Source organism: Balearica regulorum, chromosome 4 (genome assembly GCF_011004875.1).
Source record: "Balearica regulorum gibbericeps isolate bBalReg1 chromosome 4, bBalReg1.pri, whole genome shotgun sequence".
Classification (NCBI taxonomy): Eukaryota; Metazoa; Chordata; class Aves; order Gruiformes; family Gruidae; genus Balearica; species Balearica regulorum.
This window is the reverse complement of record NC_046187.1, coordinates 81,737,491-81,761,429: the sequence shown is the minus strand read 5'-3', so window position 1 is coordinate 81,761,429 and position 23,939 is coordinate 81,737,491. Positions and strand designations below refer to the sequence as shown.

The following is a 23,939-nucleotide window of genomic DNA, read 5'->3' as shown; positions in this document are numbered from 1 at the left end:
CCCCCTGGGTACGTGGGACGGGACCTGAGGGACACGCCACCGCTTTGGGTTTTCCAGAGATGCTGTGCCCTCCAAAACAAATTCAATTAATTGGGAGGGGAAAAATGTGGCCGCGGGACGTGCCAAACCCGCGGTTCCCGCTGGCTCCCCGCCCCGCTCTGTGCTCGGCTCCCATGGGATGCAGCTTCTCCGCCTCTGCCAGGGCTTGGCGTGGGGACCGGGGCTGGTTGGCGAGGGTGGTACCCGCGGTGGGGGCAGCTGGAACAGCCCCGATGGCTTTTCGAGGAGTTTCGCACCCCTCCACGCGCTCTGCCCTTGGGGGGACGAGCTGAGCCGTGCCGCCAGACCTGTCCGTGATGCTGCCAAAGCCTGGGCTCTGTGCTCAGCCAGGGCAGAGCTCCTTTGCATCCAGATTTTGGAAGGATGGGACAACCCCCCACCACTCTCCGGTGCTTCCCTATCCTCCTCTGGACCTCACTGGTGAAAGGGTCCCAGCGGGAGGGGGGGGTCTCCCCTCCTCCTGTCCCTAGTAGGAACACAGCGACGTGCTGCCGGCACCGCCTTGTCCACGTCTGTTTTCCAGACCTTTGCATGAAGAGATGGCAGACCGCTGCTCTCTGGGAAAGAACAGCATTGGAAGCAGCATACAAAGGGACAAAGTTAGGGAAAGACGAGTCGTGGCAACACCAGACCTCGAATTGCGGGTGGATGCAGGTGGCTCCTGCAGCTCCTTGGAGCTGACGGGCGGCAGCACCGACCCGAAGGGTGGGTTTTGTCCCTCTGCTCCTGGCCTGTGTCCCGTGGTGTGAGGATTGCTCCGTGCTGGAGCTCGGAAGAGAGCTGCTGTGACTCGACCCCTGCGCTGTTCCCTGCCGGAGCTGGGGGCAAAATGTGCAGCGGTGGCCGGAGAGGCCCTGCTGCAGAAGAGGGTCCATGTTTTTGACTGTCCTTTTGGTCTTCCTTGTACTTTGTCCAATCCTGTCGCATCTTTCCCCAGCTGGAAGCACAACGTTCACTCGAGGATGCACCAAGCATTTATGTGCTGGCACAGTGATAGCCTCAGTTCAGCCCTTTGGCTTTTTCCTAATAATTTGTGCCCGGAGTGGTAACAGCCAGCGCAGGACCCATCACTGTGCATGAACTCAACGCTCTCATCTTCTGCCACCTGCCCTCTAACCACCTCTTTGCCCAGGAGATGACCACCTTCTTGCTCCAGGGTGGCAGAGCTTTTGGGGAGGGACCACGCCACAGGCTGCCGGGGACCCCAGCAGGCTGTCCCAGCACCCCAGCAAGGTGTTCAGGGGATGGTGACACCCCTGTGTGACCCAGCATCCCTCCACAGGTGACCCCCTCGGGTCTGGCTTGTCCAGCTCCCTGTTCTTCTTGTCTTGCTTGTGGTTGCTGCTAGTTTGCTGGATGCAAGAGTCGGACTTGCCGATCTTGGGTTGCCCCAGATCCTCCTGGGTCTCTCTGAGGTTGCCATCACGTTGCTCCTTCCCCTCCTCTCACCTGAGACAATGTTAAGTGTGAAGCTGCAGATCCCACCCAACCGTCCAGCCCTTTCCTACCTGAATTGCAAACGATTTGCTGCTCGACTGGTTTCCTCCCAGTCCTCTCCTCCCGCAGCAGGACGGACCCTGATGAGAGGCTCTGCCCTGGCATCCTCCCTGTTCCCAGCTTTTTTTGCTATGAAAAATGCTGCTTCCAGCTCTGGCTCACCAGCACACGTTCCTTGTGTCATTTATCCACCTGAACAGGGATAGTTCTTTAGGTTTTAGGCTTTTAATCGGAATGCCTCCATCTTCTTGCCTTTTTTTTTAACTACTGCCTGGTATTTTTACATTTCTTATGGTGGAGTCCATGGTCTTTTCCATTTGGAAAATGTGCTCCACCTGGAGCACAAGTGTGATGAGGAGCGGCTGAGGGACCTGGGGTTGTTTAGCCTGGAGAAGGCTGAGGACAGACCTGATGGCTCTCTACAACTCCCTGAAAGGAGGGTGTAGACAGGTGGGGGTCGGTCTCTTCTCCTAAGTAACAAGTGATAGGACAAGAGGAAAAGGCCTCAAGTTTTGTCAGGGGAGGTTTAGATTGGATATTATGAGAAATTTCTTCACCAAAAGACTGGTCAGGCATTGGCACAGGCTGCCCAGAGAGGCGGTGGAGTCACCATCCCTGGAGGTGTTCAGAAAGCGTGTAGACATGGCACTTTGGGACATGGTTTAGTAGGCATGGTGGTGTTGGGTTGACAGTTGGACTTGATGATCTCAGAGGTCTTTTCCAACCTTAGATTCTATGATTCTACGATTCTATGATTTTCTCACTTGAGCACAATTTAACTTCATTTATCCGTTGTGGTTTTTACGGGTGTCTGACGTGCGGCACGTACCGCCAGGAACGAGGTGTTTTCAAACTGTTTCCATGCTGCCGATAGGATTTAACCCTTTCTGCTGCTCCTTTTCACAGCTCTTTTAACACATTTCCTCCTTTTTGCGTAGTTTTATAGTTTATCTTTCTGAAATTAAATTCAACTGCAGTGAGTATATTTAGGTGCTTTTTAGTATATTTTAAATTTTATATTTTTTTTCCTCCTTTTTTTTTCCCCTGTTCCTGCAAGGATATTGAGGTACATCCTAGTTTCGGCCACGCAGTGGTGTTTGCTTGGTGAGGTGAGCAGTGTCCTTCCCGCACACCAGTGACAAAGCAAGCTGCGGGAAACACGTGGGAGGTCAGCTCGTTAGCAGCTCCCTCGTGATAAATACACAAACGAAGCGTGGACACACAAAACCGAGTTCACGGAACGCGATTGGTCTAACCGTGGAGGGCTTGGGCTGCGACCCCAACACGGGCTTTTAATTTAGCTCCTCACACAGGATGCTACTGAACGATCGGGCTAATTAGCAACAGGCGTGGTGCTCCATTGCCTTTTGGAAAAAGCAGCAAACCCAGTTCTCTGTAAGAGGAATGAAAGAACTGAATTTCCCCCTAAATTTTTCCCTAAGCCTCTCGTTAAAGGAATCCATGTTATTAACCTGAGACAACCGGCACCGACGCCATCCCGGCAGGTACCACCGCGTGCGTCTGCCCACGGCACATCTCGATGATCATAGCTGGACAAGAGATGTTGTCCTTTTTTATTTATCGTGCAATTAAAATGGGGCTTACGGAGCCCAATCCCAGCCTGAGGGGGGAACGCAGGGGGCCGTGGGTCGGGAGCTGGGAGCCAGAAGGGCGTTAGTAACGGGCAGCACTGTAAATCACTGCATTTTACAGGAAATCTTCTGAATGGCTGAGCACAGTGAAGATCCTCCCGGACTCCTGAAATGTTTATCCAGCAGCTTGAATCAATTTATATTAAAATGTGCGTGTGGCGTGGTGTGCGCGGCTCAGCCGGGGGGCTCTGTCCTGGTGCTGCGGGTGATGCGTGGGGGCTGCGAGTGCGGTTTGAAGCTCTTTGGCTCTTGGCGTTGCCATGTTCCCCAAATGTATCTTCGGTGGCTTGTTCTTTGGAAACTTGCTGAAAAGGAGGAAAAAAATAATAAAAGAAGACAGCAAGACTCCATGAGAGGGTGAGTGAGCTGCTAACGCCATTTCTCTGCCCGTCCCCACAGCCTGACCTTGCCTGATGTCCTGGGGAAGCCGGCCAGCACCCACCTGGACCAGAACATGTACCGGTTTCGCAGCACCAACCTGGAGCAGATAGTGAAGGCAGCCCTGAAGCTCAAGCACGAAGACTCGAGCCTGTCGGCAGCCCTGGAGCAGGCAGAGGACTGGCTCTGCAGGCTGAAGGCCATGGCAGAGGAGGTAACGCCGCTGCGATGGTGGCAGGGGCTGCTTTTCACCCGGCGACGCGGTGGGATGCGGAGAGGATGCCGCTCTCGCACCCGCAGCCCACCCAGCAGTGATGTGAACTGGGTGGGGAACGCGCCGGGTTTGGCAGCCGGCTGTCAGGTTTAGCCTGGTCCATGGCAGAGCTTTACGGCACGGCCAGTAGACCCTCAGCCACAGCTGCTGTAGCGACCAGGGGCCTACAGGAAAGCTGGAGAGGGACTGTTTATCAGGGGGTGTAGTGACAGGCCAAGAGGAAAGGGTTTAAGCTGAAGGAGGGTCGATTTAGATTAGATGTTAGAAAGGAATCCTTCCCTGTGAGGGTGCTGAGGCCCTGGCCCAGGGTGCCCAGAGAAGCTGTGGCTGCCCCTGGCTCCCTGGCAGTGTTCAAGGCCAGGTTGGATGGGGCTTTGGGCAACCTGGGCTAGTGGAAGGTGTCCATGCCCATGGCAGGGGGCTGGAACTAGATGATCTTTAAGGTCCCTTCCAATCCAAACCAGGCTGGGGTTCTGGGATTCTATGACCAGGGCTGGCTGCAGAGGGCAGGGCTTGGGCAAACATGGGGCTGCTCTGCCCTGGCCAGACCCAGATGGGATCTGGAGCTGCTGAGATGGGATTTGGGTCGACTGGTCTCACTCCATGGGCTTGGGTAGGCAGTGGGACTCGGGGCACAGAATCACAGAATCCCAGACTGGTGGGGTTGGCAGGGACCTCTGGAGATCATCTGGTCCAACCCCCTGCCAGAGCAGGATCACCCAGAGCAGGTGGCACAGGATGACGTCCAGGCGGGTTTGGAATCTCTCCAGAGAAGGAGACTCCACAACCTCTCTGGGCAGCCTGTCCCAGGGCTCGGTCACCCGCAGAGGGAAGAAGTTTTTCCTCATGCTCAGGTGGAACTTCCCGTGTTCCAGTTTGTGCCCGTTGCCCCTTGTCCTGTCGCTGGGCACCACTGAGAAGAGTCTGGCCCCTTCCTCTAGACACCCACCCTTTAGATAGTGATAAGTGTGGATCAGATCCCCTCTCAGCCTTCTCTTCTCCAGACTGAACAGCCCCAGCTCTCTCAGCCTTTCCTCACACCAGAGATGCTCCAGGCCCCTCCTCATCCTCGCAGCCCTTGCCTGGACTCTCCCCAGTAGTTCCCTGTTGGTCTTGACCTGGGGAGCCCGGAACCGGCACGGCTGCTCTCCAGCCTCCCGCATCCCTCCGCAGCTGATGTGGTAGTTCAGAGTCCCCCGGTCGGACATTACGGCTTTTGTGTTTTCCAGCCCCAAAACAGCCTGCCCGATATAGTGATCTGGATGCTGCAGGGAGACAAGCGTGTAGCGTACGCGCGTGTGCCAGCCCACGAGGTCCTCTTCTCCAGGAACATCTCCAGCTGCTGCGGCAAGAACTGTGGGAAGCTGCAAACCATCTTCCTGAAGGTACCTTGGCTTTTGATGTACGTGCGTGCGGGACGTTCATTTTTAAAACGTTTTCCCCTAAAAAAAAGAGAGAGAAAATTGTGTAGGGAAACCTGAAATCCCAACACAACGGGCTGTGTTAACCCACGAGCGCCTGGGGCTCCAGGGACCCTCAACCCCAGTTTCAACCCTGTTGAAGCTGGTTCCTGCACGGTGAGAGCCTGGTCGTAATTCTGGTAGAACCCAGCTCCTCTTTGCACAGATCTGCAGCAGCGACCTGTGAATATTTTCATATTTTCTGCAAGTTCCAGGGCAGTGACGATAGGTGCACTTTGGCCCAGATAGTGCTTTTTAAAAAAAAATTATTTTTTTATTTTTAGTGTTGTTTTATGTTTTTCAAAATTCCTGACCCTCTGCCACCCCAGGAAATTTAAGCTGCGGCCTCCTCTGCCAGGCACTTACTGAGCTTCTTGCATCTCAAATGGTATTTCTTTGGCCTTTCGCTGCGTGCCAGCTTGGGAGCAGACAATCAGTGCTGAACAAGCTCTAAAAAAATAAAGTGAAATAAAATAAACTGAATAAACCCCAAAACCCCAAGCTCAGTTGGCAGCAAAAGACGAACCAAAATATATTGGGTTTTTTTTCTGTACTTCAGCTCTGGATGGAAAACTAGCATCACTTGAAGGGGGAGAAAAGTGACTGAGAGAGAGAAAAAAAGGGCAGTGAGACATCGCCCTGTTTATTCTTTCTGGTTTTGCTGAAGTGTGTTGGCTGGGGCTGGTGTCCTAGCCTCGAAGGGTGCCTCACCGAGATGCAGAATCTCTGACCACAGGGGCTTTGAAGCTCCTCAAGGTCACCCCAAAGGGCTCCGCACGCTGTGGATGGTCTCCCAGCTCCCAGGGATGCTCCGTGTCCCACCTACCCCCCGCAGCCCCGGCCAGGCCTGCGGGGGCTTCGTACCCACCGCGCCCAGCCTCGTGTCCCGAGCATCCCTCATTAATATCGTTAATATATTAATGGCGCTCTGCCTTTGGCAGTACCCCCAGGAGGAGGCGATGGGTCCGAGGATCCCGGCCCAGATCCGGGTCCAGCTCTGGTTCGGGCTGTCGGTCGATGAGAAGGAGTTTAACCAGTACGCCGAGGGGAAGCTCTCCGTCTTTGCCGAAACCGTGAGCATCTGGCAGGGACCACAGCAGCCGCTCCGCTGTGGAGGGGAGGGGGCGGGCTGGACCGCGGGTGAGGTGGGGGTCACATCAGCCCCTACCAACCAGGAGAAGAAAGAGCCGTTTCCACCAGCACCCAGCCTTGAAAGGCTGGGCAGAAGGTCGGTAATGAGTCGTAAAGCTGCATCGTGGCTTCACACCTCCTTCCGCCTGCTGGGGGGGAAATCTGGGGGTCCCCATGGGGCAGGGGCCGGTGGGGGGTGGTTAGCCTCTTCCCCGGAGGTCTGTCCTCAGGATGGGGTTCTCCAGGAAGGAAGGGATTATTCATGGGATTGCAAAAGGATTGCTCGTGGGATTTTGCACCTCCAACACAAAAACCTCTCTGCTTTTGCCCCCCCAGTATGAGAACCAGACCAAACTGGCGCTGGTGGGGAACTGGGGCACGACCGGCCTGACCTACCCCAAGTACTCAGATGTCACCGGCAAGATCAAGCTGCCCAAGGACAGCTTCCGCCCCTCCACGGGCTGGACCTGGGCCGGGGACTGGTTCATCTGCCCGGAGAAGACGTGAGTGATGGTTTTCTGCAAAGAGCAGAGCCTGGGTGGGTTGTTGTGGGCACCCCAAAAACCTGAGGAGATGCTAAGCTGGTGGCAAGGTCACCCGGAAAGCTGGATGGAGGTCTGGGGTGCCATGGGGGTTCCTCGTCTGCCTGCCCCGTCCTTGGTGGGCAACAGCGTTAACGCAACATGCGTTGTCTCTGCGCTGGTCGGTGCTGCACAGGTGCTCACGGACATGATGACCCCAGCACCCAGCTCACTGGGGTGCCCTGTGCAAGCCCCACGCTGAGGAGCTTTGGAGGTGGGATCCCAGCGGGGCACTGAGGGCTGGGAGGACATGGTGGATGCTCAGCACAGTTCTGCCGTCTTCTTGCATTGGACTTACAGCCTGTGGTTTGGGCTTCACCTGAGGGTTGCTGAGGTCTGATGGGAGCTTTGCATGGTGCGTCTGGGGTGGAAGAGGTTCAGGAGGCAAAGCGTGTGCTGGGGTGGTGTGGCTGGCCATGAGAGGGGGGAGGGCACGAGGCCGTGCTGCTGCCCGTGCAGGGCCGGGAGGGCAGGAGGGGGAGCCCCTGACGCTGTGCATCTCCCTGGGGTGCAGGTTGCTGCACGACGTGGACGCTGGACACTTGAGCTTCGTGGAGGAGGTGTTCGAGAACCAGGTCCGGCTGCCTGGAGGCCAGTGGATCCACATGACCGATGCCTACACCGATGTGGTAAGGGCGAAGCGGGCAGCCCGGGCTGAGCACCACCACGGGCTGCAGTGGCAGGAGGCCCCCGGGCGCTCACAGGAGGTTTAGGCATCTGCTGGGCACCGTTTGGTTGAAAACACCCCTGTGTCCCACAGAATGGGGAGAAGGTCCTGCATAAGGATGAGATTGAGTGTCCTCCGGGCTGGAAATGGGAAGATGTGGAGTGGGACACGGACCTCAACAGAGCTGTGGATGAAAAAGGTATCAGAAAGCAGTTTCGGGCGTCCGTCCTGTTTTCGTCGCCTTTACTCTGCCCATCGTGGCATTTCCTTCCACGGTCCCATCCAGCACCAGGGATGATAACGTGTCCTTCGTGGCTGTGTGAGCCACCCCACTGGAGAGGGGGGTCAGGCCCTGGGAGTACCCTCTCCCCCTTGCTCTGGCCGAGGCAGGGGCCGTGGGGTGGGCAGCCACAAAGGCAGCGCTTCCCGTCCTGCTGGGGAAAGGCCAGGCTGTGCTTCTGGAAGATCTTACCTGTCTTCTGGTGAAAGAGCGATTGAAAGCATCGGGCCAGAGAGCATCCAAGGTGGTCACAAGCATTGGGGTTGTCTGAGGAAGGAAGGACAGAGAGGAGAGTCCCCATGCTGTGACTTTGAGCCAAGGGCAGGTGGGACACCATGAGTCCGTCACCTGGACGTTCCCAGTGGGACACCTCCACTGGGTAGCAGCATGAGCAGGTCCTTATCTGCGTGGACCAGCAAACTGGGAAAGCGTGTTGTGTCTGGACAAACCTTTGCTATTAAAGCTGTTACAGCCTGGACCTATGTGAAGAGAGGTCCCTGGTGGGAGGGAAGGTGGGGGGCTCTTCTCCCTCCTTCACCCAGATGTCCCCTTCTCTCCAAGGCTGGGAGTATGGCATCACCATCCCACCGGACCGCAAGCCCAAGGCCTGGGTGCCGGCCGAGAAGATGTACCACACCAACCGGCGACGGCGCTGGGTGCGGCTGCGCCGGAGGGACCTCGCGCAGATGGAGGCCATGAGGAAGGTAGGATGGGGCCGGGGAGAAGAAGATGAGAGTGGGTTGAGGCCGTGTCCCTGTCTCTCCGTGCAGAGGTGGAGGTGCTTGGTCTTCTGCAGAGACCTGCTGTGCTTTGGAGCCTGGTGGCCCAGGTCTCCGTGCTGGAACAGCAGCAGCCTCTGTGGTTTCCACCGTGGGGGTCAGCATCCCCCAGAGGTGGAGATCACTCCAGGGGTGCTTGGTTGGGCTGTGGGGTGGGACTGGGACCTCCACCAGTGCCACCAAGCAGCTCGGGGGACCGGGGCTGGCAGAGGTCCCCAGTCTGTCCCTTGTCCCAGTCCTGCTTCCCTCTAGGTGGTGCAATTGGACTGCAAATGCCACCGCAGCGCTGCTGCTCTTCCCTCCCCCAGCAAGTTCCCCAAGACACCTTCCTCCCTTTCCAGCACTTTTTCGAGATAATTGTGGATGGCAAGCATGGGGAACCCCTGCCACCTCATTTGCAAAGGAAAGCAAGTGTCACAGAGAGGTGACATAGCTCTGGGGTCTTCATGGGTTTGTGGCCGATGCCCTGGAGAGGACGTCCCATGGTGGCAGAGCCGTGGTGGCCCCAGGAGGGATCAGAGGTGGTGGCAAAGAGAAGGGCAGGCTGGGGAGATGGAGGCATTGGTGCTACCCAGGCCTGGGCAGGATGCGGCCCCCTCCTTGCTCAGCACGGGCAGCCCCAGCCCAGCCAGACCCTTCTCCAAGTGGGGCTCAGCCCAGGACTGGATGGAGGGCTGAATCCCCGGCTAAGCTGGAGAGATACGGGGAGGACGCGGGGTGGGACAACTGCAGCAGCAACAGCTCCAAGAGGCTGAACCCCCCCTCGGGCTGTGCCAGGGTCCCACCACTGTCACCCACAGAGGGGCCGTGGGGTGGTGGGTACGAGCCCCCCCCGAGCCCCGGTGTGTCCCTGCCCAGCAGCACAAGCAGGAGGAGCTGGACGGGGAGGGCTGGGAGTACGCCTCGCTCTTCGGCTGGCGCTTCCACCTGAAGTATCGCCGGACCGACACCTTCCGCCGCCGCCGCTGGAGGCGCAGGATGGAGCCCCTGGAGCGCACCGGGGCCGCCGCTGTCTTCGCCTTGGAGGGGGCCCTGGTAGGTACCCGCCTGCCCCCCACATCGCGGCCTGGGAGGGGGAGCCTGCTGGGGTCCGCTCCCACCCTCCGTCCCATCCCGGGGAGCAGACCTGGAGCGAAGTTCGTTATCTGCCGCTCGTTATCTGCCACCCGCACCCGCCGCTGTTTGTTTAGCTAATATTCTGGCCCTCTTATTGCACTGGATTTCATAATCCTTTGGCTTTTCCAATAGCTAAATGAGAACCAACCACAGCAGCACAAAGCCCCTATTATAGGGCTTTTTATTTATTTTTTTTCCCCCATTTGGCTTTTTTCCCCCCTCTTTCTCTGCTCTGTCCTCCCCTCCGTCCAGCGTTTGAACCCGGCGGCCCCTTTGGGCCAGAAGCAGCTCCATGACATTCGTACGCATCAGCGCTGAGCTCACGCTGGCGTCATCCGGGGGGGGGTCCCTGGGCTGCCGGTGGGACCCTGGCATCTCCCCCTGCACTCTGTGGCCTGCTGATTTTGGGCCAGGCATCGCATCCCTCTCCTGCTCGGCAGAGGCGATCGGGGAGGATTTAGCTGGAAAACCCTCTAACATGGGGGGGGGTGTGCCCGTGCACACGCGTGTGTGCGTGTGTGTGCACGGCCGCGGGGCTGTGCAGGATCCCCCCGTGCCCTCCCCTGGCTCCGGGGGCGATGGGGCTGCCTGGGGTCTCGGCTCGCTCGTGCAGTTTTCCAAGGGGCTCAGCCGAGCCCTCGTTTCACCTTCGTTAGCCTGCGAACGAGATGGGTTTGTGAGGTTGGCTGGGGAGGGGGGGGGCTGACGGACCCGTCTGCTGGGGGGGGCTGCCAGGGGACGCCCGGGGAGGAAACTCCCTCCCCACGTGTGTGGGGCAGAGGCTGCAGCAAAGGGGAAGAGCAGAAAAAAGCCCCATTAAAATGGCAACGTGGCCACGTGCCCGGGAGCCACCACTGGCTCCTGGTGACGCTGACGTGGTGGCGAGGGGGGGTGGTCCCGGGTTGATTTAGGTGTCCCCCCCCGGCTGCTGGTGCTGCCCCTTCCAGCCCTGCAGCCCCTGAGGCTCTCCAAGTGATGGTACCTGCTTCGTGCGTTTATTTTCCACGCGTTCCTCAGCTGTGGCAGCGTTGGAGTGCCCGCTTCTCAGCGGCCTCCCCGGCCTCTCGTTTGTCTTTATGCCAAGGTTACGTCCATAACTTCTATGATATTTACATGTAACAAATCCACTTTATTATTTTGCTTATTTTCTAACTGAAACAAAGTCTAGCAAAAGAAGCAGAAGCATTTGCTGTCCCATGCCGTGCTGCATGCTGTGCCATGCCATGCCATGCCATGCCATGCCATGCCATGCCATCCCTTTCCATGCCATGCCATGCCATGCTGTGCCTTGGCATGCTGTGCCGTCCCATGCCGTGCCGTGCCGTGCCGTGCCATGCTGTGCCATGCCATGCCGTGTCGTGCCGTCCCATGCCGTGCCTTGGTGTGCCGTGCTGTGCCATGCCATGCCGTGCCATGCCGTGCCATGCCATGCCGTGTCGTGCCTTGGCATGCTGTGCCGTGCCTTACCTTGCTTTTCCCTCTCCCCCGGCAAACGCTCCCCTAAATGTCGTTGCTGCCCCTGTCCGACCCCGCCGCAGACATCCAGCTCCCTTACGCCCAGCGAGCGCCTGCCCCCTAAGCTCTCCCCGCTGAAAGACCAGCCAAACAGAAGGAAACCCCTCAGTGACAGCAGGGTGCCGGGGGGGCTCCCCGTCCTGTCGCTGCAGGACCGTGCTGCTCCTGGGAGCTGAACCACCGCCCGGGCAGGGCGATGCTGTCCGGCAAGGAGTCGTGTTTACTTCAGGCACGGAGATTTTGGGGGGTGCTGTCCCCGTGGGGTGACAGCTCGGGAGGGAGCAGCCTGGGAGAGCGGCAGGTGAATCCCTCCCCAGCCCTGGCTCTGCCTGCCGGCAGCCCGGCGGGTGCAGGACCAGCCCCTGGGGCTCTGCTCGCCGAATTCCCCTCTGCAGTAGGTCACTCTGGCTCACTTCGGCGCCCTCATATTTTGGGGTTACTGGCTGCGTTTTCTGTGGTTGCTTGGTTTTCTGCGGATTGCTTTATAAATGATCTTGCAGTGCCTTCTGGTTTTGCAGCTTCATGCATTTCCAGCTCTCCTCTCGCTTGAATGACTTACATACTTTTCCAGGATGCTCCATCCCAAAATAATACCTAAATTTATATAGCGTCTCCCATCCAGTGACCCCAGACCCTCCGGACCTGCACAGCGTCGACCCCTCCATCCGCTGGAGCCGCAAGCGGGAGGAGGGACTCGGCGCGATGCCGCAGAGCTGGGATCAGGGCAGGGGGGTGAAGCAGTGCCGAGGATGGGAAAACAGGAGTGGGTACTGAGGGCTGGGAAGGGTGGGTGCTGATTTTCTGCTGTATTTGTTTCCAACGCTTTTTTAAGGCAGGCGGAGGGAGGCAGCTTTTGAAGACTGAGGTGTCAGGGATGCAGAGCCCGAGCAGGGCACCCGTGTGGGGTAGCAGCTGGAGCCCGAGCTGCTGCCGCCAGCTCTGATCACACTGAAGCAGAACAAAGATGCTGTCAGGAGAGGGAGCCTGGAGCATCCCCCAGCTCAGATTTTACCCAGGCCTGGGGCCAGGGCTGCCGCTGGCATGCCACCGGCTGCCGGAGCCTCCCCTCCTGTCTGCTCCGTCCCGTTCCCGTTATCTGCCGCCTTCTCCGCAAGAGGCATTTGTGCAGTTTTGTGGTTGTGGCACGGGTAGCCCGGAGCCTGTCCAGCAAAGGAGCCGTACGACGGTGCAGGGAGACCAAAGCGGAGGGAGGATTAAAGTGCAAAGTCTGACAGAACAAGCCAACACCCCAAGTGCTCATTCCCCGAGCTGTTCGAAAGGGCTGGCTTCCAGCAGGAAGATAATACCAAACACCACCAGCAGGAATGTGTCTTGGATGCAGGAACGTACAGACGGTGCTCGGGGTTTTTGGGCCTCCCTCTTCCCGGGGATGCTGAGCGGGCATCGCTCCGGCCTCACCAAGCTGAGCCATCGGTGCCGTTAAGCCAAGCTGAACCCTGACGCCTCGGGGCCGGGAGCAGCTGGGAAGCAGAGTCCTGGGGGGCTGCCCGGCTGCTGAGGGGGGTTTGGCAGGAGCTGGGGACTCCTTGGCAGAGGCTTCCCCCCAAAAAATCTCGCTCCGGTGGTGCTGCTCCCACAGATCCTAGCAGCTGCAGCCCCAGGGCCGTGGCGTGGGGCTCAGCACCTTTGCAGGGTGAGCTCAGCGTCTGTTTAGATGGACCCCGTGGGGTGTGAGCATCCGCTCCCAGCCATCCTGGCTCCCTGCAGCAGGAGGAGCTGGGGGGCTGCTCTCACCCCAACTTGTGCCCCTCACCCAGCCCCACTCCATCACGACCACCCCCAGACCCACACGCATTTGCATGCACACGCGTGCATGATTTCTTTTGCATGCTTGCTCTCCCCAAGCACATGCTCACCCCTACTTTTGCTCAAAGAATTTTATTTCACTGCTCACACGTGCTCCATCCTTCCCCTGACCCCAGACAATGGGGAAGGGGGGGATGTTCCCCGATCCCCCTCCCATGGGGAGCAGGCTCTGGGCTGGGCAGTGCGGCTGCTCGCAGGGCGGTGCTCCCCGAAGCCGGGCCACATGCTGCTGCGAGGGCTTGTGGTGCTGCCGCCTGGTGCTGCCGCGTGGTGCTGGGTTTTCAGCTGCAGTTATCCTGATGGGTTTGGGGTGGGTTGAGCTGCCTCGGGTGCTGCTTCCCCCGATTCACCTGCTCTCTCCTGCTGCCCGCAGCCCCGGGCTCTCTCACGTGAAAGCATGGCGGCTCTCTCCTTCCCGGTGTGCCCTGTTTTTTTGGCAGTCCTCGGAGCCTTCCTGCAGCCACCCCCGTCCTGGGACCGTCCCCCGGTGGCTCAGGGCAGGGTTCTGGGGAGCAGACCCGTGGTGAGCCCGCGAGTGCCCTGGGCAAAGCAGCTCTGGGTCCCCCCTTGCCCTTGCCGTGGGCACCCTGCCCTCTGCATCGCCGGTGGCTCGGCACCCCCCTCTGCCCCCGGGGCACCCACACAGTGCCGGGCGCTTGTTGCTTCTCACCGTGGGCCCCAGCTGACTAAAGGGGGGCTTGAGACCAAGAGGTTGGTGATGCAGAAGGCTTTTTGCACTCCCACCCATAGCCCAAACGCGGAGCCAGCGTTAACGCTGCTGCTTGCAGCTCTCCCCTGTCGTTTCCTCTCTTTCTGCCTGGATTTCACCTGTGCATCCCCCGTACAAGCTGGGCAGCTTTCCTTTCCCTCGGGCTTGCTGGCTCGGCCATCGCCTCCATCGTACCAGCTTGTTCCTGGGTTTCCCTCTCTGCGACGGTGTGTCCCGGCTTTTTTGGGACCTGCCACTTGGCAGCTCGCTCGTGGCTGACAGTCATTCAAAGAGAAGGACCACGGGACACGGCGGGACCCCCCGGGCACCTCTCTGCCCTTGGTCCGATTTCTGGGAAGCCCGGAGCCGAGCTCTCTGGTTTCTGATGGAAAGCCCAGTGGTTCCGCTGTGAGCAGCCCTCCCACCCTGCAAGCCCCATTTCCTCCCATCCTCCTCCAAAACTCAGCCGAGGGAAACCTTTGGCCGACGGAGAGCTTTGGGTTTTCCGCGCCAGGTTGGAAAATCTTGCCTGTTTCTGCCAGCGCTTACACCCCAGCTTTGGCTCTGCACCAGGCGTGCTTTCCGGCTTGTCCCCTCCAAGGTGTGCTTTCCGTGGTGTGGTGGGGCGTGAGGAGCACCCCCATTTCTCCGTGACGGACAGACTGGGGGTGCCCAAGCCCTTGCGGAGGGATTCAGAGAGCGATCCTGTCTGTTTCGGCCCCTGCTCTCCCCCACTTGCCCTTCCCCAGGCTGGGGGGACCGGCGGGCAGAGAAAGGTCATAAAAATAACTGAGGAGCTATTCAGCCCCGGCGGGGCGGGGGGCGCGGGAGGGAGGGCAGCGCTGGAGGTTGCCTTGCAAACCCTGGGCACGACCTCACCGCCGTAAATACGGTGCAAAGCCCAGGGCTTCCTCTGCAGACAGTGTCACAGCGATTGCGATTCCTGCCTGGGAAGGCAAGGAGGGCTCTGCAGACCACCTCAGCTCCTGACATCTTTTTGGGACCAGGCAGCTCCTGGCTCTGGAAATTCCATCCCGGACCCACCTTTTTTTTTTTTGGCTTTTTTTTCCTTCTTTCTTTTCCTTTTTTCTTTAAACACCCCTCTTGTCTCTCCCTCGCATTTGATAACTGAAGAATATTTAAAGATCAGATTTACACTCGCTGGGAAGTTACCTTTATGGTTCTTTTCCTGCAACTAAATATTTCAAGAGGAATGTGGCAATGAGGAGGTGATAAAATGCCGGTGAATGCAAGAAGAGGGAAGAGCGATGGCCAAGGTTGGCCGAGGTTTCCCCTGGGCAGCGAGTGGGGCATTTGGCTGCATTTGGCTCCATCTGTACCACTGTTCACAAAGTTTATACTCCGTTAATTTTGCTCGCAAGGGAGCTTAGTGAACTTGTTTTAACTACTAACTGCTGCTCCAAGAACGATGAATTTTATGGAGCGGCTTTTCCATGCTGGTGAGATGCTGGGAGGCAGGATGTGAATTGGTGACCCTCAGGCTGCTTTTGCTGTCGTGTCCTGTTCCCTCCCAGCGTGGCGTGGATCAGGGGCCGGGTCCTTTCTGCCCTCCTGGGGCAAGAAGAGCCTGAGGGTCCCTCCACGGGGAAGCCCAAAGTCCTCTTGGACACCCACGTGGACCCCCATCCCGTGGGGAGCCCTGGCTGCAGACGGGGTCCCGCACGACCGACCTTGCCTTGCTTTCTCTTGCAGGGGGGAGTGACAGACGACAAGAGCGATGATGGCAAATCCATCTCCACCCTCAGTTTCGGTGTCAACAGACCCACCATCTCGTGCATATTTGACTGTAAGGCCCCGAGGGTCGGAGGGTGAAATTCCTCTGCAGCGAGGCCCGGCACGGGGTCTCTGCTGTGGGGACCCCATAGCGGAGTGTTTCCCATCCTCTTCGTGCAGGCGGATGGAAGGAGGGGGGTGGGTAGCGATGCGGCACGGCTTGTTCCCCTGGGAACGTCGACATGCTCAGGGCTGGGCGCTCTCTTGGGAAGCCATGGGAAGGATTAAGCCCAGCAGCCCTGGGGCTGGCTAAAAATGTAGCTACTCCCCCGGTGCCCTGCACTTCTCCCTGGACTCTTCAACTGTTTCTCATTCCTCTGTGCAGGTGGGAACAGATACCACCTCCGCTGCTACATGTACCAGGCTCGGGATCTGATCGCCATGGATAAGGACAGCTTTTCAGGTGAGCCCAGGAGCCCACATCCACGTGTTTGCGCTTGTAATTAGTGCTGTAATGAGTACTGGGGAGTACTGGGGTCTGTAAAGCAATTTTTGGGGTATTTATTGATGTGACATGGGGGGTCTTCGACGGCCATACAACAAAAGACAGCGGCATGAGGCTTTCCCAAGGCAACCAGCCTGGTAGCTTGATTTCCCATCAGCAAAAATATCAGAGTTTCAAGAACTCTTATGTGAGAAACCAACCAGAAACCACAAGTTACCCAGGTCAGCCATGAGTCAGAGCTGTTTGCTTTGCTAATAGCTCCCTTTCCCTTTCGAGGTGAGGCTGAAAGCCGGTGGCAGGGCTGGGGTAGCAGACGGCTCGGGGGCATGACAAATAAAAACAGAGCGGAGGGCAGGGATGTTTACCGTGGCACTTCGCCTCGAGCTGCTCCCCCACGAAGCACAAAGTGCGAGCAGGGAGGATCGAGGGCTCTGGGTGGGTGTCGAGATGATGGAGCATGGGGGGCAGAAACCTCCATGAGATGTGCTCAGGAAAATTAAAAAGGGTGCAAGGGTGTAATTAGGACCTTGGAGCAGACAGGGACTCTTCTTCTCCAGCATCCTCATGGAGTTTCTGGTTGGATTTATGTGCCCTCAGCATCCGGCTTGCTCCCAGCTGGTCGAATCCTGGCCAGCCTCTTGCCCACCCTTGCAGGTCTCCTGGGTTTGGGGTTTGTGGAGGGGATTTGTCCTATGGCTTGGGGAAGGGATCAGGGCTGAAGAAGGGAGACCTCGTTTATTAAGAATGAATGAATTGATTGAAAGTACAGTTGGAAAGGAAAATAGGTCCTAACAGTGGCAAATCTGTAAACTGGTTCGTATTTGTTTTCACGACTGCACGTTAAATTGAGCTGCTGCTCCTCCACCCTCCATCCTGGAAACTTTGCAAGGGGGCTGGGAGACGGCGGCGTGGGGGTTTCCTTGATGGAGCTGATGCCTGAACCGAGCATCCTCCAGACTGGGCTGTAAAAAATGCCCCTTCATGGAAAAAAGTGTGGTCCCAGGTGGAGAAAAGGGTGTTCTGGGCTTTGAGCGAGGAGCTTTCCACATCCTGCTGCTCAGCACGTCCCCAGCACAGCTTCAGTCATTCCCGAAACTGCCAGACTGGAGCTGATGTGGTCGGACGTTCTGTGCTGAGCTCATGTTTTCTGGGTTAGGAAATCAAGTCAGAATAAGATACGTCACTTTGTCTGTTGGGCAGCTCTGTTATCTTTTGGTGCCGAAGGGTGCTTGGGTGTAGGTGGCTTCATTTTAGGATCGTTTCGTTCGCAGCAGAGGCTGAAGCGCGGCTGTGGAGGTGGGAGGATGTGCCAGGAATGGTCCTTCGCATTTGACCTGAGCAGGGACTAGCCGGAGGGTCCCACATCCTCCTGCCCATGGACTGGGCCATCCCAGCCAGGTGGTCCCACAGATCTTTGGTGCTTGTGACCGAAGCTGCCTTTGCCCACAGCCGTTTTAGTGCTTTGCAGTGTCATTTTGAGGTGGGAAAGCAGGACAGCGGGGTTGTTACTGTCTACCTCTGAGTCAGAGCTGGGGCAATGCAAAATGTCCCCTGTCAGTTCATTGGTACATGGTGGGGACCACATCTGAGATGCGAGCAGGTCCCAGGCAGGTTCCCTGGAGCATCCACACTCCTCTGCAGCGATGCCTGCAGGCAGGATGCAGCCAGCATCCTTCCGAGGCTGCCACGGGGATTTGCAGAGGGGCTGGGCATGGGATTGCCCACCGGTGGTGGCGTGGGGGTGATGGATCTGGGATAGGACACAGGGACAGCCCCCAAAAGTGGTGCAGTGTGGGGACCCGCAGTGGGGAGCAGCGTGTGGGCATCGCCGTGCCAGGCAGCAGGACCCCAGTCCCGAGGGGCTCCCGCTCCCCCCCCCGTGTTTTGAAGTAGAGGGGCTTGGGGGGTGGGGGGGTGGTGGGCAGAAGTGCCCCGGAGAGGTGCAGAGCACCCAAACAATCACCCAGTGTCTGTGGCCACCGAGGTCCCGTCTCCCCTCCGCCTCCACAAAGGGTTTGTTGTTCGAAGTGGTGGGGACCGAGGTGATCTCATGGCCCCGATCGGCGGAGCGGGGAGGGGAGGGGAGTCCCTTCCTTTGGAAAAACCCGGCCAAGGACAACATGAGTAACAACATGCCACAATGTGGAATTGTGATCTCCGCTGCCTTAACAAAGCATAAAGGAGTTCATTAAGGGGGCTTTACACAGTTATAAAAATAAACCTTCTGTGCACACGAGGGTCTAAACAAAGGGGCTTTATGGAGGCCTCCTTTAAAAAGAAGAAGAGGGGAAAAAAAAAAAAAAAGAGCAAAAATGCAAATCCAAATCCATGGTTTTTTTGTTTATTGTAACGCATTCTGCTTTCCCCTTACTGGAAAAAAGCGCGTAAGTGGAAAAGGTTCTTCCCAGCGTGAATAGTGCTCTCTCCAGCCGGCCACCTCGCAAACAGCCCCGGCTCATTAAACACGTCTGCTGCGGTCCGGACACCAAGAAGGAAAATACACCCCCTTTGACCCCCCCACCCCTGGCAGAGGGGAGGGAGGGTGGGGGACGCCGCCCCGCTCGGCCGGCCCCGTGTTCAGGTGTCTGGGGGATGCTGCTCCATCTCCAGGGTGGCAGGACACGTTTTGCTCCTGGCGTCAGCTCCCAGTCTCCTGGCGGTGCTGGTGCTGGGGGGTGCATGCTGTTTTGCAGCGTTGGAGGGGGACCCTCCTGGGACCGTGGGGGTTTGTGCAGCGCCGAGCACTAAGGGTTGCATTTGTAGGGTCTACCACGCTCCTGGCCGCTGGTAGGTCTCGTGGGACTGGCTTTGGGGTGATCCGGGTGGCACACTGCTGCATGCTGGTAGACCCCCATACACTGTCCGGTGCATCTGTGTCTTGTGGTGGCACGTCATGCCGGGTGCCGGGCGGAGGAGGTAGCCTGTGTCCTTCCAAAAAAGCCCATGATGCCTCCTGCCACTGTGGAGGTTGGGCTTTGCAGGTAACCAGAGCGCAGGGGTCCACCTGGGACCGGCCACGTGGGATGCAGCCATCCTGGAGATCTCATCCCTGACAAGGACCAGTAGATGCTATCAGGTTATGAAAGGTGTTCAGTTTCCACAAGGTCTTATAATGAGATCCCGTGGCATGTTTTGAGCCTCTCGCCCAGCCCTGGACCCTGGTTCTGCCACTGCCCATCCTGTCCCCATGCTTGGTGTCACTGCTGGTGTGGGCTGGATGTCCACAGCAGGTTTGGGCCACATACTCTTTGGAGCTGTCTGGAAGGGAAGGTGTTAGAGAGGGCTCAGGTTTCATGTTTCCGTTGTTAATTGATCTCAGGCTTCCTGCGTTAATTGCTTTGGTTGTTAAGGGAGGCTACTCGCTATTTGCTGCTGCTGCCTTGCAGTGAGGAGCTTCTGGCTTTGTCCCAAGCTGGGGGTAAGACACCTTGGTCCCAGCTCAGTGCTGAAGTACAAGGGTCTGATGAGACCCTGGAGTACCTGAGACATCTGCATGGGGCTGGCAGATGTGATGCAGCAGCCCTAAGCGAAACCCAGAGGCGTCTGGTGTGGCAGCTGGAGGCCAGGTGGGATAACCCAGAATGTGGGGAACCAAAAACCCTCCCCCAGGCACGGAGGTTACCAAAGCTCATGCAAAGGGACTGAGAGGATGACTCTGGCCTGCTTCTGGCTGCATCTTCAGCTCCTGTCCCTTCTGGAGATGTTGAAGACCCCAGGAAGGAGGCAGTAACATCCCAGCCACCTTCTTCGTGGTCTGGTCTTCACAGAAGAGGGTGACCTGAAGTCACTGCTCACCCACACGTGCGGTGCTGGCACCTCCTGCATCTCTCTGGGAGACTGTTTGCATTGCGGAAGCAGTCTGTGCTGGAAGATGGATGTTTTATCACCATTGAAACACTCATCCTTGCAGAGTCACCTTTTGGGAGAAACCCCCACACCTTAGGGCAATAGGTGAACCATTTGTGCTACCTCACTGCTGGTGGACACGGTGAGGAGTCAGGAGGATAACCTGGACCAGGACAGATCAGGTCAAACAGTGAGGAAATGTCTAATGCTATAGCAGTGGAGTGCTGGGAGATGTGGCCAGGGAAGGTCGCGTTGTCTCCACCAGCTGGAGCTACCACAAGCCAGAGAATAAGGTTGCTCTGGTTAACATGGTCTCATTGGATGTCCAAAAGGTTTTTGGCAAAAAAATCCTTCATCAAAGGTTTTTTTAGGAAAGGAGGCTGCTGTGGGATAAGAAGGAAGGTCTCTGTGTAGATAGACAGCTAAGTTATGTGGACCATTGTGGTTGTCTTGTCCCAAAAAGAACTGGAATGAGCAAGGGTTGAGATTGGCCCTTTATGAGGAATAACTCCATAGGCTGAGACTGTTCAGCTTGAAAAAGAGATATTTTAGAGCTGGCATGACAAAAACCTGCCGAACCGCAAGTGTCAGTGCAGGTGGGCAGGGGTGGACTGCTCCTTCTTTCCTAATGCAAGAACTGGGGAGCCTCAGACGGAGATAGAGGGAGCTGGGTACTGCAAAAAACCATGAGAGCGTGATTCTTCAGGCAGTTTTGAGTCCTCACTGGACAACATGGTGGGTTCAAGAGAGACAGGGCAAGTCTGTGGAAGACGACCCCTTTACAGGGTTGCTAAATGTACAGACATCACATCTAGCTTGGGAAGTACCTGAGCTGTGAATAACTGGTGTATAGGGATCAGTGCTGGAGAACGTCGCCTCATTCTCTTCTCAGTTGGAGTTGCCTGGGTCATGATGGGAATGTCATTGCTGTTTCTAAAAGACCTGTAGCTCCTTCAGCCTGTTCACAGTCTTCCCTGGCCAGCCTGCTGGCCCTTGAATGACTATGAATTGCTTTCTCCTTCCTAGGCTGGTAGCTCTAATTCATCCTTTGCCTCTTGTCTAACACCCCTTGCAGATCCTTATGCCATCGTCTCCTTCCTCCACCAAAGCCAGAAGACAGTGGTGATCAAGAACACCTTGAACCCCACCTGGGACCAGACACTCATCTTCTACGAGATAGAGATCTTTGGGGACCCCCAGAACGTGTCTGACTCCCCTCCCAACATCGTGGTGGAAATATATGACCATGACACCTACGTAAGTGTGTCGGCATGAGCTGGACCTTCATGGTACGAGTGTGCTGGGGTAAATGGGACAAACTCATGGCATCGCTCCTGCCCTCCGGAGTGCAATGCTGTAACATCTCTCGGTGGCTCAGACAGTGAGAAGGACGCTCAGAAGATGAAAATTCAGCAAACAGCTTTGCTAGTGATGTCCTTGGTGGCCCTGCTCTAGTTACCAAAGCTGCACCTACCCTGTGTTTTGCAGAGTGGCCAAATTAACTATATTTCCTTGTGGAAAAAGCTTGGAACAGGACTTAAAGCAGTCATGCAAGCAGGGGACGGTACCCTGTTGTTTGCTCAGCTGCCCAACGTTCTCCAAAGTGCCTTGTAGTGACGGCATTTGGGGGCTGGTGAGATAACCTTGAGTACTTCCTAGAACAACAGGGCTGTAGCCTGTCACAAGAGCAGAAGGGATTTCAGACAGCGTGTAAGAGCAGCGCGTAAGTGAAAAGCACTTAGAATGCATCTCAGGAACCTCTCAAGAACCCCTCTGCCCTCCCTCCTCCAAAAGGAAGCAGCAAAGGCCACTGAAGGTCCCACTGCAGACCAGTGAACGGGCGTTTTAAGAGCTGCTCATACTCAATGTTGTACTCGGAGCTCCTGCTCTGGAAACCGTGTGATACCATAGGAATCTCACCTCCTGTTTAAGCCAAGAAAGAGTGCGTTTCCAGCATTAGTAGTTACAGGAAGGAGTTTGCAAATTTGAGTCTGTATGGGCATCAAACCAATCTTTTTTTTCTGAACCGGTCCCATAGTGGTTCAGACACTGAGCCTGATTTTTGAGTGACAGGGTCACAGCTGAGACGTGGGTGCGTGGTGATGGGCTCCACTGGAAAGCGGGGTGGGAAGAAACCTCCCTGTGCCTGTGATTGCCTTTCAGGGTGCAGATGAGTTCATGGGGCGCTGCATTTGCAAGCCCAGCCTGGCGCGCTCGCCGCGGCTCTCCTGGCACCCGGTCATCAAGGCGAACAGAAACGTCGGGGAGCTGCTGGCCGCCTTCGAGCTGATTCAGAGGGAGAAGGTGAGCTCCCCATCTGGACCCGATCCTGTCTCTAACTACAGCGCTGGCTTCTTCCCTTGGACCCTCTCAGCACCTGGCAGGATCTGACCTTTTCTCGGCGCTGAGTTACATCCAGTTGGACTCAGCAGCTGCCTGTCCTCGGTTCCACCAGGACGGCTGCTCCAAGCAGACCTGGCCGTGATGCTCAGCGCTGGCTGCACCGCAGCAGCGTGGTGGGAGGCGTTTGGCGGAGTCAATGGGAAGAGGCTCGGTGCTGGACCGAGGCCTGGGCAGCCGGGAGGCACCGCTCGTGCCCTGCCAGCCCGGCCGGCTGCGGTGCTGAGCTCAGAGCTTCACGCCGCGGGAAGAGCCTGGTGCATTTGGCCGCAGACCGCTGCCCTTCGCTCAGAGTTAATTTCCGGAGGGGGTTTACGAGAGCCGAAGCGGGAGGTTACTCCTGCTCAAGCTCAGTGCTGGCCGTTCATCTAACGAGCCCCAGGGGACGGAGGCTGTGCTTCGGAGCCAGCCTGGGCGGGAGAGACTCCTCATCATGCCCCAGCGTGCTCTCGTGTGCTTTCCCACCCTCCCTGTCCCCCTGCACGCACCACCCCCTCGCCTCTCTTGTCTCTGGCTTTTCCACTGGCCGCGGCGCCTGGCTGCAGCCCAGATGTGTCTCCGTGCCAGGGAAAGTGGATGGATTGGATGGCTAAATCTCCCTGTCCTGTTCCTCCCTCCCAGCCCCGAGGTGCTCATTGGGAACGAGGGTCCCGCAGCTCCCTCCTCCCTCTCTCCGATGTAGGTCCCAGCTCCGCTGCCGGAGGGATGCTGCGCTCTGCGCGCGATGCTGCCGCAGCTGCGGGGGGTGGCTGGGCTGGGTACGAGCCTTGCTGCACCGGTGGGGGTCAGGGGATGTCTCTGCTGTTGGGACAGGGCACCAAATCGTCTGCATGCAGCCTCTTCTTCCTCCTCACCCCCCTCCAGAAGTTACTGAACTGGGTGGGGAAGACCTTGGAGGGGGGAGTCCAAGGTCCTTGCTTGATCCTAGCAGAGAGCAGCCAGGCGGGTTTGTGGCTCTGCTCGTGCCCCCTTGTCGCAGGGAGAGCCCTGCCCTCATGCCTGGGCTTTCTGGAGCCCAGCGCTGGGCATGGAGGGGGCAGCGTGTGGCTGTGGGGAGACGGATGTTTCTCTGCCAGATAAAGCTGAGTTAGCACCAGGAGTGTAAATGGAACATATGTGTTTTTTCTCCACAGCCAGCCATCCATCACATCCCTGGCTTCGAGGTAATGCCATCACCCTGTTTGCAGCTCCCAGGCTTTACGCCCCTCAAACCGTCCCCTCCCCTGCCCCTACAGAGCTGCTGGGTCTCAGCACCATCAGCTGCTCCTGCTGAGGTTTGCAGTGGACTCTGTTTGCAGCCCTGCTTCTGCAGGCAGTTTGTCTGTCCTGTCTTAGCGACTTATTTTAGGATGAAGGAATTCCCATGGAGAGATGCCAGGTTCCTTCAGCTGATGGTAAAGAGGGCTGCAGTGAGTGGGGCAGCTCACTTCTGACCCGTAAGACAGGCTATCCCATTCCAGATGTAATTCTTCAGGTCTCAAACACACCGTTAGTTTTCTGCCCTGCAGTAATTTCAGCATTCCCATCG

The 23,939-nt window shown here is 57.4% G+C and overlaps 1 protein-coding gene across 4 annotated transcripts in view; it reads left to right on the top strand.

Moving 5' to 3' along the window:
- Positions 1-23,939, top strand: part of DYSF (dysferlin) — a 106,913-nt gene that overhangs the window by 20,654 nt on the left and 62,320 nt on the right. For 2 of the 4 annotated variants that reach the window (XM_075752867.1, XM_075752868.1), the window contains exons 23-35: positions 3,609-3,801; positions 5,091-5,246; positions 6,263-6,394; positions 6,789-6,955; positions 7,548-7,662; positions 7,794-7,899; positions 8,542-8,684; positions 9,621-9,794; positions 15,640-15,733; positions 16,046-16,123; positions 21,087-21,268; positions 22,175-22,315; positions 23,545-23,574. In XM_075752867.1, coding sequence (XP_075608982.1) covers positions 3,609-3,801; positions 5,091-5,246; positions 6,263-6,394; positions 6,789-6,955; positions 7,548-7,662; positions 7,794-7,899; positions 8,542-8,684; positions 9,621-9,794; positions 15,640-15,733; positions 16,046-16,123; positions 21,087-21,268; positions 22,175-22,315; positions 23,545-23,574 — 1,711 coding nt within the window. Of the gene's footprint in view, positions 1-3,608; positions 3,802-5,090; positions 5,247-6,262; positions 6,395-6,788; positions 6,956-7,547; positions 7,663-7,793; positions 7,900-8,541; positions 8,685-9,620; positions 9,795-15,639; positions 15,734-16,045; positions 16,124-21,086; positions 21,269-22,174; positions 22,316-23,544; positions 23,580-23,939 lie in introns of all 4 variants that reach the window. The other 2 variants (XM_075752870.1, XM_075752869.1) reach the window with 1 other exon arrangement.